The sequence below is a fragment of the Pipistrellus kuhlii genome, unplaced genomic scaffold (assembly GCF_014108245.1).
Source record: "Pipistrellus kuhlii isolate mPipKuh1 unplaced genomic scaffold, mPipKuh1.p scaffold_m20_p_53, whole genome shotgun sequence".
NCBI lineage: Eukaryota > Metazoa > Chordata > Mammalia > Chiroptera > Vespertilionidae > Pipistrellus > Pipistrellus kuhlii.
Genome location: NW_023425555.1, coordinates 2,088,293 through 2,100,842, shown reverse-complemented (window position 1 = coordinate 2,100,842; position 12,550 = coordinate 2,088,293). Strand labels below are relative to the sequence as shown.

The 12,550-nt window shown below is 49.3% G+C and overlaps 1 protein-coding gene across 3 annotated transcripts in view; it reads left to right on the top strand.

The window, feature by feature from the left end:
* The first annotated feature begins 1,833 nt into the window (after nt 1-1,833).
* STXBP1 (syntaxin binding protein 1) overlaps nt 1,834-12,550 on the top strand; it is a 43,713-nt gene continuing 32,996 nt past the window's right edge. The window contains exons 1-2 of one of the 3 annotated variants that reach the window (XM_045573600.1): nt 1,834-1,863; nt 2,140-2,244. In XM_045573600.1, the coding sequence (XP_045429556.1) occupies nt 2,208-2,244 (37 nt within the window). In that variant the 5' untranslated portion in view covers nt 1,834-1,863; nt 2,140-2,207. Of the gene's footprint in view, nt 1,864-2,066; nt 2,245-12,550 lie in introns of those variants that run through there. The other 2 variants (XM_036416178.2, XM_036416179.2) reach the window with 2 other exon arrangements.

Genomic DNA, 12,550 nt, shown 5'->3' with positions numbered 1-12,550 from the left:
GTACCCCTCCTCCCCCACTGGGTCAGGTGCCCTGCCCTTCACTCGCCCAGCCCCTTGTCCTTCTGCTCCAGCACTAATTAGCATAGTAACTCAGCGCTGCATGTGACTTCTTGATTCCCGTCTAGAACCCCAGCTCCTTGAGGGCCGTCTCTGCTGACTTGAGCCATCTGGCCAAAGAGGGAGCACGTGACGTCACAGATGCATCTAAGTCCCCTCTCATTCGCAAACTATCCCCTCCTTCTCCAAATGCACAGAAGCTATCAGTATCTTCCCCGGGGGGAAGGGTGAGCCCAGACATACAGAGGTGACAGGTGAATACCCTCTCTGAGAAGCCCTGTGAGGGTTCTGTTGGGGTATATTGGGCCTGGAAAGTCAATCCTTCATGCCCTGGGGGTGGTGCTTGAACTAGGACATGTGGCCTCTTGTCTTCATTGTTCAACGCATGACCATGGGAAAGTGTTCCTTTAGGCCTCGGCTTCTTTACTTGTGGCTCATATAAAATAAGGGTTCAGAATTCAGATTTAGAATTGGATCTTGTCACTTACACAAAGTACTTACCTTCTCTGAATTTCAAGTTTCACACCTGTAAAACATTACTTTTTTTTTTTTTTTGGTGTGTGTATGTGTGTGTGTGTGTTGTTAATCCCCACCTGAGAATATTTTCCCAGTGATTTTTAGGGAAAGTGGAAGGGAGGGGGAGAGACAGAGAGAGAGAAACATCCATGTGAGAGACGACTGGTTGCCTCCTGCACTTGGCTAGGGCTTCTTAATATTAAGAAAAAGGCCCAGCTCACAGAGCTGTTTCAAAAACTCAATGAATGAGTACTTATTAACTTTACAACCACTAGCTCAGTCCTGTCCTTTTTTATTTTTAATTGGGCTCTATTTGCTGTTGTTTAAAGCCAAAGGCGAGCCCTGTCCCATATTTCAAAAGTAAGAGCTCCCGTTAACCAAGGCATTCCAGCCAACACTGACCAGGGACCGCTTAGATGAAGGTGGACTTCACGAAGGAGATACTAAGACTAAGAGTAGTCCCACAGCATATTCTTATCAAACTTGGGATTTAAACATTTTTAAACTTTGGGTGCCCAAAAATTAGGATTTGAGTCGGGCTTGTACATGGCTGCAGCTCCAACGTTCAGAATAGCGGCTTACATGTAGAAGTGAGATAACAATAAATATTTGTAATGAATAATATAGAGCCTGAGAGCCAAGTCTAGTGCTCAGATCTCCGAGCCTGTTTGTGTTTTTCATCTGAAAGCGGAGATTAAAAACAATGCCCAGCCGAAAGCGGTTTGGCTCAGTGCGGACTGAAAGGTCCTGGGTTCAATTCCAGTCAAGGGCATGTACCTTGGTTGTGGGCACATCCCCATTACGGAGTGTGCAAGAGGCAACTGATTGATGACTGTCTCTCATCGGTGTTTCTAACTCTCTATCCCTCTCTCTTCCTCTATGTAAAAAAAATCAATAAAATATATATTTTAAAAAACACAATGCCCAGTTTTTATGAGAGTTTAATGAGATGATGCGTGCCAGGGGCTCAGCTTGGAGCTGGACACCTAACTGGCCAGTGAATGGTGGATGTTATGAATAGAATAGATACCCAGAGAGAGATGGTGTCAATGAACATGCTATGGTTGTGGCTGGGAGTGGGCACCACTAAGAGATGTAGCCTCGCAGCTCCTTTGATGGGCAGGGGGGAATGAAATGCTACCAAAAAGAGGGAAGACAGGACCACAGCTGGACCTCTGGAAGATGGAGAGTGTCAGTAGCCTGTGGCCGGGGTCTCAGGTGCAGAGGCAGCCGAGGGGACTCTAGGACCCGGGGCTCGGGGAGCGGGCGGCCGCCGGGGGCGCGCGGCGCGTGAGGCGAGGGGGAGGGCGCGGCTCCCGCTCCAGCCAGACGCCGCCTCGCGCCCAGCCGCATCCCGGAGGGCGGGGCCGGGCCCTCGGGCCGCACTGCGATTGGCGCAGCCGCGTGGGTGACGCACACGCCCGGCGCGAAGCCCCGCCCCCGCAGGCCCCGCCCCCGCGCGCGCGCTCCCGCCGGCGGCTCGCAGCCTCGCTCTGGCGGCAGCGGCGCCCCCGCGCGGAGTCGGGGCGTCAGTCAGTCGGTCCCGAGAGCGGCTTCGGGCGGCAGACCCGGGAGCCGGCGCTGGCCGCGGCGTCGCGTGAGGAGGCTCGCAGCCCGGAGACTCGCGCGGCGCGATGGCACCCATCGGCCTCAAAGCCGTGGTCGGCGAGAGTGAGTGGGGTCGGGGTCTTCCCCGCGGGCGGGGCCGCGGCTGCCGGCGGGAGCCGGTGGGAGCCGGCGGGAGCCCGGCGGGAGCCCGGCGCCCCGGGCCTGCCGGCTGGCGGCTCGCCCCGTCCGGCGGGGGCTTGTGGCCGGGAGGGCTCCGTTATCCGGCACCGCCCTCCGGGGCAGTCCCTCCGGAGGCCGCATCTGCTTCCCTGCTCCCAGCTCTCCCATCCCCTCTCCACTCCCGGTCCCTCCCTCCCCTCGGTACTCCACCCTGCTCTCCGCACCCATCCTCCCTCCCCTTTATCCCCATCCCTCCCCTTCATCCCCATCCCTCTCGGCCTCCACCCCCTTCACCCCATCTCTCCCCCTTCACCCCATCTCTCCCCCTTCACCCCATCTCTCCCCCTTCACCCCATCTCTCCCTCTTCACTCCTCCATTCCTTTCTCCTCCCTCTGCACCCCGGCCCCCATTTCTCCCCTTCTCCTCGCCTTTACCCTCTGCTGTCCATCACCCTCCCCTTCTGCACCCCATCACCCTCCCTGGCACCCCCTTCTTCACCCCATCACCGTCCGCATTTCCCTGCTCCCCTTCCTGGCTCTCTCTATTCCCTCAGCCCCCCGATTCCACGCCCTTTTCTCGCTCCAGTCCCTCCCTCTCTCCCACCCTCCTTCGTGCATCGTGACGAGCGAAATCCCGGCCTGTGTCCTCCACCTCCTCCCACTCCCGTCCCCCTTCCCCCTCCTCCTTCCCGGGAGCCCGGCCGCGGCGCCCGCTGCAGGGACCCACCTGGGAGCGGCCCCGGGGCGCTGGGGAGAAGCGCTCCCCGGAGGCTGGGCTCCCCAGAGGCCGAGGCCGCCTCCCGCCCCCGCTTCCCGGGTCCTGGTGTCCAGGGCGGGATCGGATGGGGTCCGGAGCCCCCCCAAATCACACCGGGGGGAAGGCTGCCCGCGCGGCGGGGGGATGGCCCTGCCCAGCACCGCAGTCTGCAGGCTCCCGGTCTGCAGGCTCAGCCCGGCTGGGCTGCACGTTTCGGGCTGCTCCAGCCTCCATTGCAGGGAGGAAATGATGTTTATGCGTCTGGATGAAAGGCTCTCAGTAGATGGGTCTTAAAAAACGGATGGGGGTGAGCGCCGAGGGAGGGCTGGCGGTGGTTATATTTGGAAAACGGAGTCCTCGGTGCTGAGACTGGTGCTGTGTCGACAAACAGCGCCTCTTCAGGGTTTGGGCTGTTTCTTTGAACAAAAACTGTAAGGATTGCTGTGGGTTTTGCTGCTTTTTATTTTGGAATTAAGAGAACATTAAAACTGGGCTTTTCTCTGGAGGAGAGGATAAGAAAGGACATAGAATAAAAATGGTGGAGATACGTTTTCCTTCGGATGGTTCTCTCCTGTTGCAGCACACATTCTCCTCCACACCAGGAGAAAATCGTTATAAAAACCGAACCCCAAATGAGCAAGTTTTTTTTTTTCTTTTTTAAGTGACCACTGTAATACCTGCCTAACCCTTGCAGTAACGGTTCTGAGTCACAGCGCACCTTCTATTCTCTAAGGTGAATCAAGGCGTTTAGGGCTGGAAGGATCAAGAGGTTTAGGGCTGTAATGTCAACACCTTCCTTTTAACTGCGGGGGGAGGGAGGATGGAGGCTCAGAGTATGTAAGTGACTTGCCAAAATCAGTGTTAATTAATCTTTAAAACTTGGTGTCTATTTCCTTGCAACATGAGTAAAAAAATAACTTCCTTCCGAATTCCAGATATACCATTTACTTCCAGTGCCCTTTATAAAGGGTTATGGGCCCTGGCCGGGTAGTCAGCTGGTTATAGCATAGCCCCAACACACCACGGGGATGGGTTCAATCCCTCGCCAGGGCACATATAAGAATCAACTAATGAATGCATAAACAAGTGGAACAACAAATTGATGTTTCTCTCTCTCTCTCTCTCTCTCTCTCTCTCTCTCTCTCTCCTTCCTTTCTCTAAATCAGTCAATAAAATAAATAAGTGTTATGGAATAGGAAGAATGTGAATGTTACATTCTTTCAAATGTTTTGAATAAGGTGTGTTTAAAACAAAATCCTTAAGTATTCTAGAAAGCAGGGTTTTGCATCCTTGCCACTTGCCAAGACCTTGTTCATGCAGGTGGCTCCTTAGTCCTCCCCTCCCCTTCTTTTGTAGAAGCAAGCATAACGGTAAAAATAAATCAATATTCAATATGACCACAATTTCTTTTCTGAAATAAAGCAAAGCCACCTTTTATGAAAATAAAACCAAACGAATTTTACTTATAGTTGGGAATGTGTGAACAATGTTCTATTCCTTTAACAACTGAGTTAGGTAGACATTTTGGAAATAAATACTATTGTAATCCTTTGTCAATAACACAGGTTAATGCTGGCTCCTAATCTTGGGTGGGGTTTCTAGCTTCCCCTTTTTCCTCTAAAAATAAAAGTGAAATAAAGGTGTGTGTTTTTTTTAATACCAAAATGTCCCACTTTATTTATTTATCTTTTAAAATATATTTTTATTGATTTCAAAGAGAAAGGGAGAGGGAGAGAGAGAGAGAGAAATATCAATGAAGAGAGGGAATCATTGATTGGCTGCCTCCTGTATGCCCCCCATTGGGGATCTAGCCTAGGCATGTGCCCTTTACCGGAATCAAACCCGGGACCATTCAGCCCTCAGGCCGAAGCTCTATCCACTGAGCCAAACCAGCTAGGGCCTGTTTGTTTTTCTTTTTGTTTCCTAGCTATTAGCAACTTCCCTTCATATTTGCTTATCAGAATCATACTTTTTGGAAAAGAATGTAGTTGCCATGTGTACATTAAACACGTACCTTTTTCAGATTGGGCCATGATTCATAGGATGTCACAGTTGAGAAGACACTTCGATAGACACAGTCTTCATTCATTTCTTATACTTTTTTTTTTTTTTAAAGAAACAGCAAGTATATTTTGAACTATATTAAGTATATGTTGCATTTTTTTTCCATTTTAAAATTAAGGTATAATTTACACACAGTAAAATTAACCTCTTTTAGTGAACAGTTCTTAAAATTTCAGCCATTACACATTCATGTAACTACCACCATTACACACTCATGTAACTACCACCACACATGTAACCACCTCCATAGGCGACCAAGAACACACAGAGTGGAGAACTGGAGGACAGACGGCTGACAAATGTCTCTCTGAGCATCACCGGGTCCATGGCAGAAACCCAGTAAACCCAGGGCATCCTACATTGCCATCAAGAATGGATCTGAGCCCTAGCCAGCTGCTCAGTGGTTAGAATGTCAGCCTGCAGACTGAAGGGTCTTCTAATAAAAACATCAAAGGCTGAGTACAAATCCCATAGGTCTTGTTCCCAACCCCCTCCCATAGTTTTTAACATGCTATATCCTTGCCATTTATTTTACTCATTTATTTTTAAAAATATTTTATTGATTTTTTTACACAGAGGAAGAGAGAGGGATAGTTAGAAATATTGATGAGAGAGAAACATCGATCAGCTGTCTCCTGCACACACACACTCCCCCTTCCCCCCACTGGGGATGTGCCCGCAACAAAGGTATATGCCCTTGGCCAGAATCGAACCTGGAATCTTTCAGTCCACAGGCCAACGCTCTATCCACTGAGCCAAACTGGTTTCAGCTCCTTGCCATTTATTTCTAAATATAGTCTTTCTTTGTATTGAACTAGATGTTGCTCTTATGGGGTAATAGTAGTTAAACTGGGGCAGAATTTCCATAACAGGTGATTTGGGGCTCAGGTATCATTCAGATGCTAACCATCAGATGTAAGAGCAAAGGTCCGTCTCAGGGTCCAGAAGGGGCTGATTGAATATGCTCTGAAACGTTTCCCCTCTGGCTTTTTCTGGCACTCAGCATCTAGGCAAACAGGTATTTGGCAGCTGGTGAAGTATCTCTTCTTTAGTGGAGTCGCCAGGCCAAACTTTATAGTTATCACTGGCAACTCAACAGCCATAAAGTTTGAACCCTGCTCCTGTGGTTGTCTGTAGGGGAAGTGCTTGGAGAGTCCCCAACTGGGTCCTATTCTTTGATCGCCTCAGTCATCTGCTTCTGTGCAGGGCCATTGCTGTTGCTAGACAAGAGGGGGGTTATCTACAACTTTGTTTTAATTTCAGCAGGTATGAGTTTTGCTTACATATTCCCCCCATGCTCATTTAAACATTTTTTCTTTAAAAAAAATTTTTTTAAATATATTTTATTGGTTTTCCACAGAGAGGAAGGGAAAGGGTTAGAAAGTCAATGAGAGAGAAACATCTACCAGCTGCCTCCTGCACACCCCCTACCGGGGATGTGCCCGAAACCAATGTACATGCCCTTGATCGAACCTGGGACCTTTCAGTCCACAGACCGATGCTCTATCCACTGAGCCAAACTGGTTTCGGCTAAATATTTCTTTCTTAAATTAGCAAGAAGCAGTGTTGGGTATTGGGAAAAGTTCTGGACTAGAAGTCAGAGTCCAGCTAACAGTCCCAGTTTTAATGCTTAGTGGCTGGATGACCTGGATGTGTTATTTAACCTCTTTTTAAATTGAGGAGCCTAATCCCAGCATTACAGAATTCTCTTAAGACTCACATAAAATAATATGCAAAAATATTGCTTGGGAAACAAGAAAGAGTCACTAGAAGGGGTTATTATTATTTTACACATATAATTACAAAGATTAGTATACCTGCTCAAGGTTACTGAATAAATCATTAGAAGAATCACGGAAATGAGTCACTTTTTTGATAGACACATAATCTAATAATCGCTAGACAACAGCCAGCTATTGCCTACTCTGATGCCCTTTGGGAAGGTTTGCATTGGTTAAAACAAAGTAATTTATTCTGATGCACACCGATCCGATCTTAATGTACATCTCGGGGGCTCCAAGCAAGAATAACTACTGATAGCTCAAATTGTAAGCTTTCATGGGGCAGATTTCCAATAGTTTTTTTTTCCTGTTTTTTTGTATGCCACTGACATTTTCCTTTAAACGTCAACTAATTATTTGGTCTAAGAGCTGACCTTGTAGGAAGTGAATGAGATATTCAGTATTTATCACACTAGGAAAGCCTATTTTATTCTTGAGGGTAGAAATAGAGGTGGAGAAAAGTAGAGGAAAAACAAATTTAAAAAAAATAATTGGAGCCCAGGACGGTTCTGGGACCAAGTTTTCCTTCCTTCGACAAACATTAATGCAGTGTCTCCTGCGTGCCAGGAGCTGTGCTAAGGCAGCTTACAAAGCTTGTAAGCAGACCTGGTCCTCGTGGGAGATAGACAGGCCGTGGTGATACGTTGGCGAGGGCCCTGGTGTGATGACTTTGTGTCCAGTGTTGCCTTTGAAAAGTTGGGAGACATTTGATTGCAGTGCCTTTCATGTGTCCCATGTCTTCCCCTCGGAAGCCTTTGGTCTCCCCCCAGCGTTCTGGACTTTCATAGCAGTTTCCTTGGGCATGTGCCAGTTCTTATCCGTTGTGTTGGACCAGGGTCAGAACATTTTTTATTTTGTTTTTTTGTAAAGGGCTAGGTAATAAATACTTTAGTTTCTGGGGTCCAGGTATGGTCTCTGCCACACATTCTTTTTTGTTGTTGTCGTACCCCTTTAAAGTCTGAAAGCCATTCTTAGTTTAAAGTGTACAAAACCAGTGGGCAGGCCGCATTTGGCCCCCAGGCCGTGGTCTGCTAGATACAGTGGCCCTCTGCCGCCCGCCCAGCACCTGGCACCACTGACTTCAATCATTTCACTGGTTCCTCCTGAGTTTTCTCTTTATGGGATTCCTACTATTCAGATGTTAAACCTCTTGGTCTTGTCCTCTAATTTTATCTTTCTCTTCAATTATTTATCTCTTTGGCTCTTTACCTCAACTTTATCTTCCAGCCCTTCAATTGGACTTTAAGTTTCTGCTGTCAGGGTGTATAGACATTCTAATAGCTCTTTTTAGTTTTCTTTTTTACAGCCCTTCCTCTTGTTTCATGCACGTGGTGTCTTCTTTTATGTCTCTGTCTCTCTCTCTCTTTTGAAAAATCTCTGCCTGGTCCGTTTCCTCCAGGTTTTTCTTACTTTGGTCTCTACTTCCCCTGTAGGAACTTGCCTCGATGGGACCCACCCCTGGCTGGCTGCCTGTGGTGAGGAGTGAGAGACACACGCTGACTGGGAGTGCTGAGCTGGTGATGGCTCTGACCTGGGTGGCCTGTGGGTGGGAAATCTCCGATGTCAGTATCTTTAGATTTACTTCTTGGCCTTGATTCCCCACAGAAGTCTCCTTCCGGCTCCTGCCTGGGGGATAAAGGTCCAGCTGCCCAATCCTGGGAGCTGAGTGGATGCAGAGGGCCCGGGACGGAGGGTAGTTCTCACAGTCCCCGCATATGGTGGCTTAGGCCCTGTGTTCAGTATCAGACTCATGCTCTCACCTGTGCCTGGGCCCCGGGCCAGGGCCCTCTGCACGCAGGAGGAAGGTTTGGTGTTAGGCTGTGCTGGAGGGACCATCCCCCAGGGAAGGGAAGTGGTGGAGGGGCCCTAGGATGTGACATACCTTTCTGCCAGCATGCCTATGCGCCCTCCTGTTCTTTTAAGTTCCAGAGGTGCCTGGCACTGCCAGTTCCCTGCGCTGGTGAGGCATTTTCTGTGTACGATTGGTTGGTTTCGTGGCCCTGGCTTAGGACTCCACTCCAGCTGGATTCCGCTCTCCTGGGCCTGCTAAGCCAGCCAGCACTCACTGCTGCAGGAAAGAAGACCAAGACTGGAGTTTTAAAAGAAGGCTTTATCATTGATAAGAACTGTGTTCCCGGAAGGAAGGAGGGGAGTGGCTGCCAGCCAGAGGCCTGGGACCACCACACCCTGGCTCCTTAACAGCAAAATGATTGGCTCTTTGGGCCGCAGTGTTCCTTTCCCGCTGCCGGGAGGGTGGAGTTCCAGGGTCAATGGTGTGGGCAGCTAGCACAAGTCTGAGTAAACAGAGACAGCTTCAAAAACACTTGGGACATTCCAGGTCCAGGAACTTCACTCTGAGTGGGCTCACGAGCTGCCTGGGAAGCAGGGAACCAAGTGAAGCCTGAAGGCATTTCTTTCTTTCTTTCTTTTTTTTTTTTTTTTTTTTTTTTTTTTAATATATTTTATTGATTTTGTACAGAGAGGAAGGGAGAGAGATAGAGAGTTAGAAACATCGATGAGAGAGAGTCATCGATCAGCTGCCTCTTGCACACCCCCCACTGGGGAATATGCCCGCAACCAAGGTACATGCCCTTGACCGGAATCGAACCCGGGACCCTTCAGTCCCCAAGCCGACGCTCTATCCACTGAGCCAAACCGGTCTTGGCCTGAAGGCATTTCTTCTGATACTGGGGACCCCTCACAGACCCCAACATACATCCCTGTGGCGTGGGCCTTGGCATAGAGCTCTTCCCTGCATTATATCATTGGAGAGACGGCTTCCCCAGTCAGCTCTCCTCCACCACTCGTCCCCTAGCAGAAGGCAGAGCCAAACTGTAGTCCAGCACACTTTCAGAGGGCAGTATTCAAATAATGCCTAGGTAAACGGGGAGGACAAAGAAGGCCCATCTACATTGTCCTACAAATAATGACCAGAGAGAATTGCCTCTGGTCTAGGTGATTTAAGCAGAAAAGAAAAGAGATCTATCAGGAAAAACAACAGAAACATGGCATAGAGGCCCAGGTAAAGAGTTTGGTTTTTAAATCACTCAAGCAGAAAAACGACAGTCCGAGAGCTCCTATGTCAGGTAACGTGAAAAATCAGAATGAAGTGGGAAATGGGCCAGCCAGGCCAACGAAATAGAAAGCAGAGCGTGATGGCAGGGCAGATCTAACAACCCATTTCAAACATACGAAGCAGAATGTTTTCTTTAGGAAACGGGAGGCTGAGGGGGAAACCACCGGTCTGCATATCCAGTGAAAGTTCCTGCAGACTCAGCTATTTCTTTGGGATTTTCTCGTGTTTCTCCTCTTCCCAGAGCTCCGCCTTCTTCTCCGTGCATTATCCTGACAAACCCAACAGGATGCTTCCTTTTCCTGGTATCTCATTGTAACCCCTTACATGGGTTTGGGGACAGGAAGCGGCCCTCCTGAAACCAGACCTTTGTGTGTGTTGGGGTACGGTGGGTGGGGGAACACTTTCTGCCTATGGAAGCTCCCCTGGGGTGTCATGTCAGTGCGACACCTCTGGACTGGCTGTACTGAAGGTTCCAGAGGGGGCTTGAGCCCGTGGTCTTGTCATGCTTTGTGAGACTAAACCTTTTTTAACATCTCAGACCTGAAGCAGGTTAAATCGTAGAGCAGAACAGATTGGGCTGTTCAGAATCTTGGATTTCAGCGTAAGAGGATTCCTACTAGCACGGTCATGGACAAGTCACATGATCTCTCTCGGACTCACTGGCTGTGTAACATTGATGAGGTCAGAGCTCCCCAGCCTCGGCACCATTGCCATTTGGAGCCTGTGCCCTGTGAGATGTGTGGCAGCATCCCTGGCCTCTCCCCCATGGATGCCCATAGCTCCCTCCAGTTGTGAGGATCAGAAATGTCTCCAGACATTGCCCAGTGTGCCCTTATGGGCGGGTGTGTGTGTGTGTGAGTGAGTGTGTGTGTGTGTGTGTGTGTGTGTGTAAGGTCACTCCCTATAGGGAACCACTGGACTAGATGATCCTAAGCCCCCTGTCTGTTCTGGGTCTTGGGGATTGCATGAAATATCCCGTTCTTTCCCCCGCTTTTCAAAGTGTGGTTTCCCTAACCCTGTAGTCCTGAGGGAAACTCACACTAACTCAAGGAATGTGATTTGGAGCCATTAAATGCCACATCTGCCAATTTAAGATGCTGGCCACAGCTGGGTTCCTGCCGAGTCATGATAGATCCTGATTCTTGGTCCCTACAGTTCAAGGCGGAATCACTGTAGTCATCAAAGAGTGTGTGCTAGGAGGAGGCCGAGCTTTCTGCAGAGAAAAGACACAGGCTGGCAGGCCAAATGGGCCGTTAGCAGCCAGCTCTGATGTGTAAGGCAATGTGCTTGTGCCTCTAGTAAATGTAAAATGCTCCCCAAGTACCTGCCTGATCGTACCACTATCTTGTCTGAAAATGGACCTCATTAGTGAGGCCTTAAAAAAAAAAAAAAAAAAAAAAAAAAAAAAAGGTCTTATTCGCAATAATAGTGCTTTTTGTCCTGGAAGACTAATTGCCATTTTAGCATTTTTTGTTTTTGTTTGGTCTTTTCATTTTAAAATCTATATATATATAAAAAGCCAGTGACCGGAAAGCCGTAGTGACCAGCCCAGTTGGGGGTTTGGGGTCGGCTGGCCAACCTCCTGTGGCCCCTCACTCCGGCCACCCTGCACCCAGGGGCTCCTGCCACCCCATTGGCCGCAGCCTCTCCCCACAGCCGGCTCCCAGCCCCGATCAGCCCCCCTGCACACCAATCAGGGTTGGGGTCAGTTGGCCAACCTCCTACAGCTCCTCCCCCAGCCACTGACACCCCCCTCCCCCAATCAATCTCCGCATCCCAATCGGGGTCCGGCTGGCCAGCCAACTTCCCACCATCTCCTCCCAACAGGCCTGGCCCTGACCCACCCCAATGGGGCTGGGCTGGCTGGACCCCACCCGTGCATGAATTCCTGCTCTGGGCAAGTCTAGTATTAATATAACTCAATAGTATTGAGTACCATAAGCAATTGATTTTAAGAAGATAGAACTTGTTTTGGTTTTCTTTTGTGATTGATGTTTCCATTTGCGTATTTTGGGTAACCTCACAGCTCCTTTAGCCATGGGACATCATGCTTAGGCAACCTCTGGAGAAGAAATAGCTGCTTTGAATCTGTCGCATCCAAAGTGCAGCCGGGAAGTCCTATTTCTAACCTCCTTTTGTCCCCAGGTTAAGGTTTCCTTTCTAATCAGAGTTCCAAGATCCATGGGCTTTGCTTTAGACATCCTAGCTCCTAACCTCTGGCTCTAGGCCTTAGGAAGCAGAATAGGGAAAACGAGGTCCTAGGTAGAAAATGAGGATTTCCTGTGAACGAGAAAGTGAATGGTCACTCAGTAACTCTACCGGCATCTTTATGAGCCTGAGGTTAGGATTTGTTTTCTCAGCTGTCAGACATTTGCTTGTGATTGCTCACTCCTCTCACATCCTGGCGGCAGCCCCAGGCTGGGGTTCAACATTGGACATTTGAGGCTTATACAGTCTCCATGTGCTGACAAGGCAGTGGTATCAAGTCATCGCTCACCCCTCTCTGCAGCTGTGGCCATGCCAACCAATGGGCCTCCTTTCTCTCCCACGCCTCACCCTGACAGTAAACCC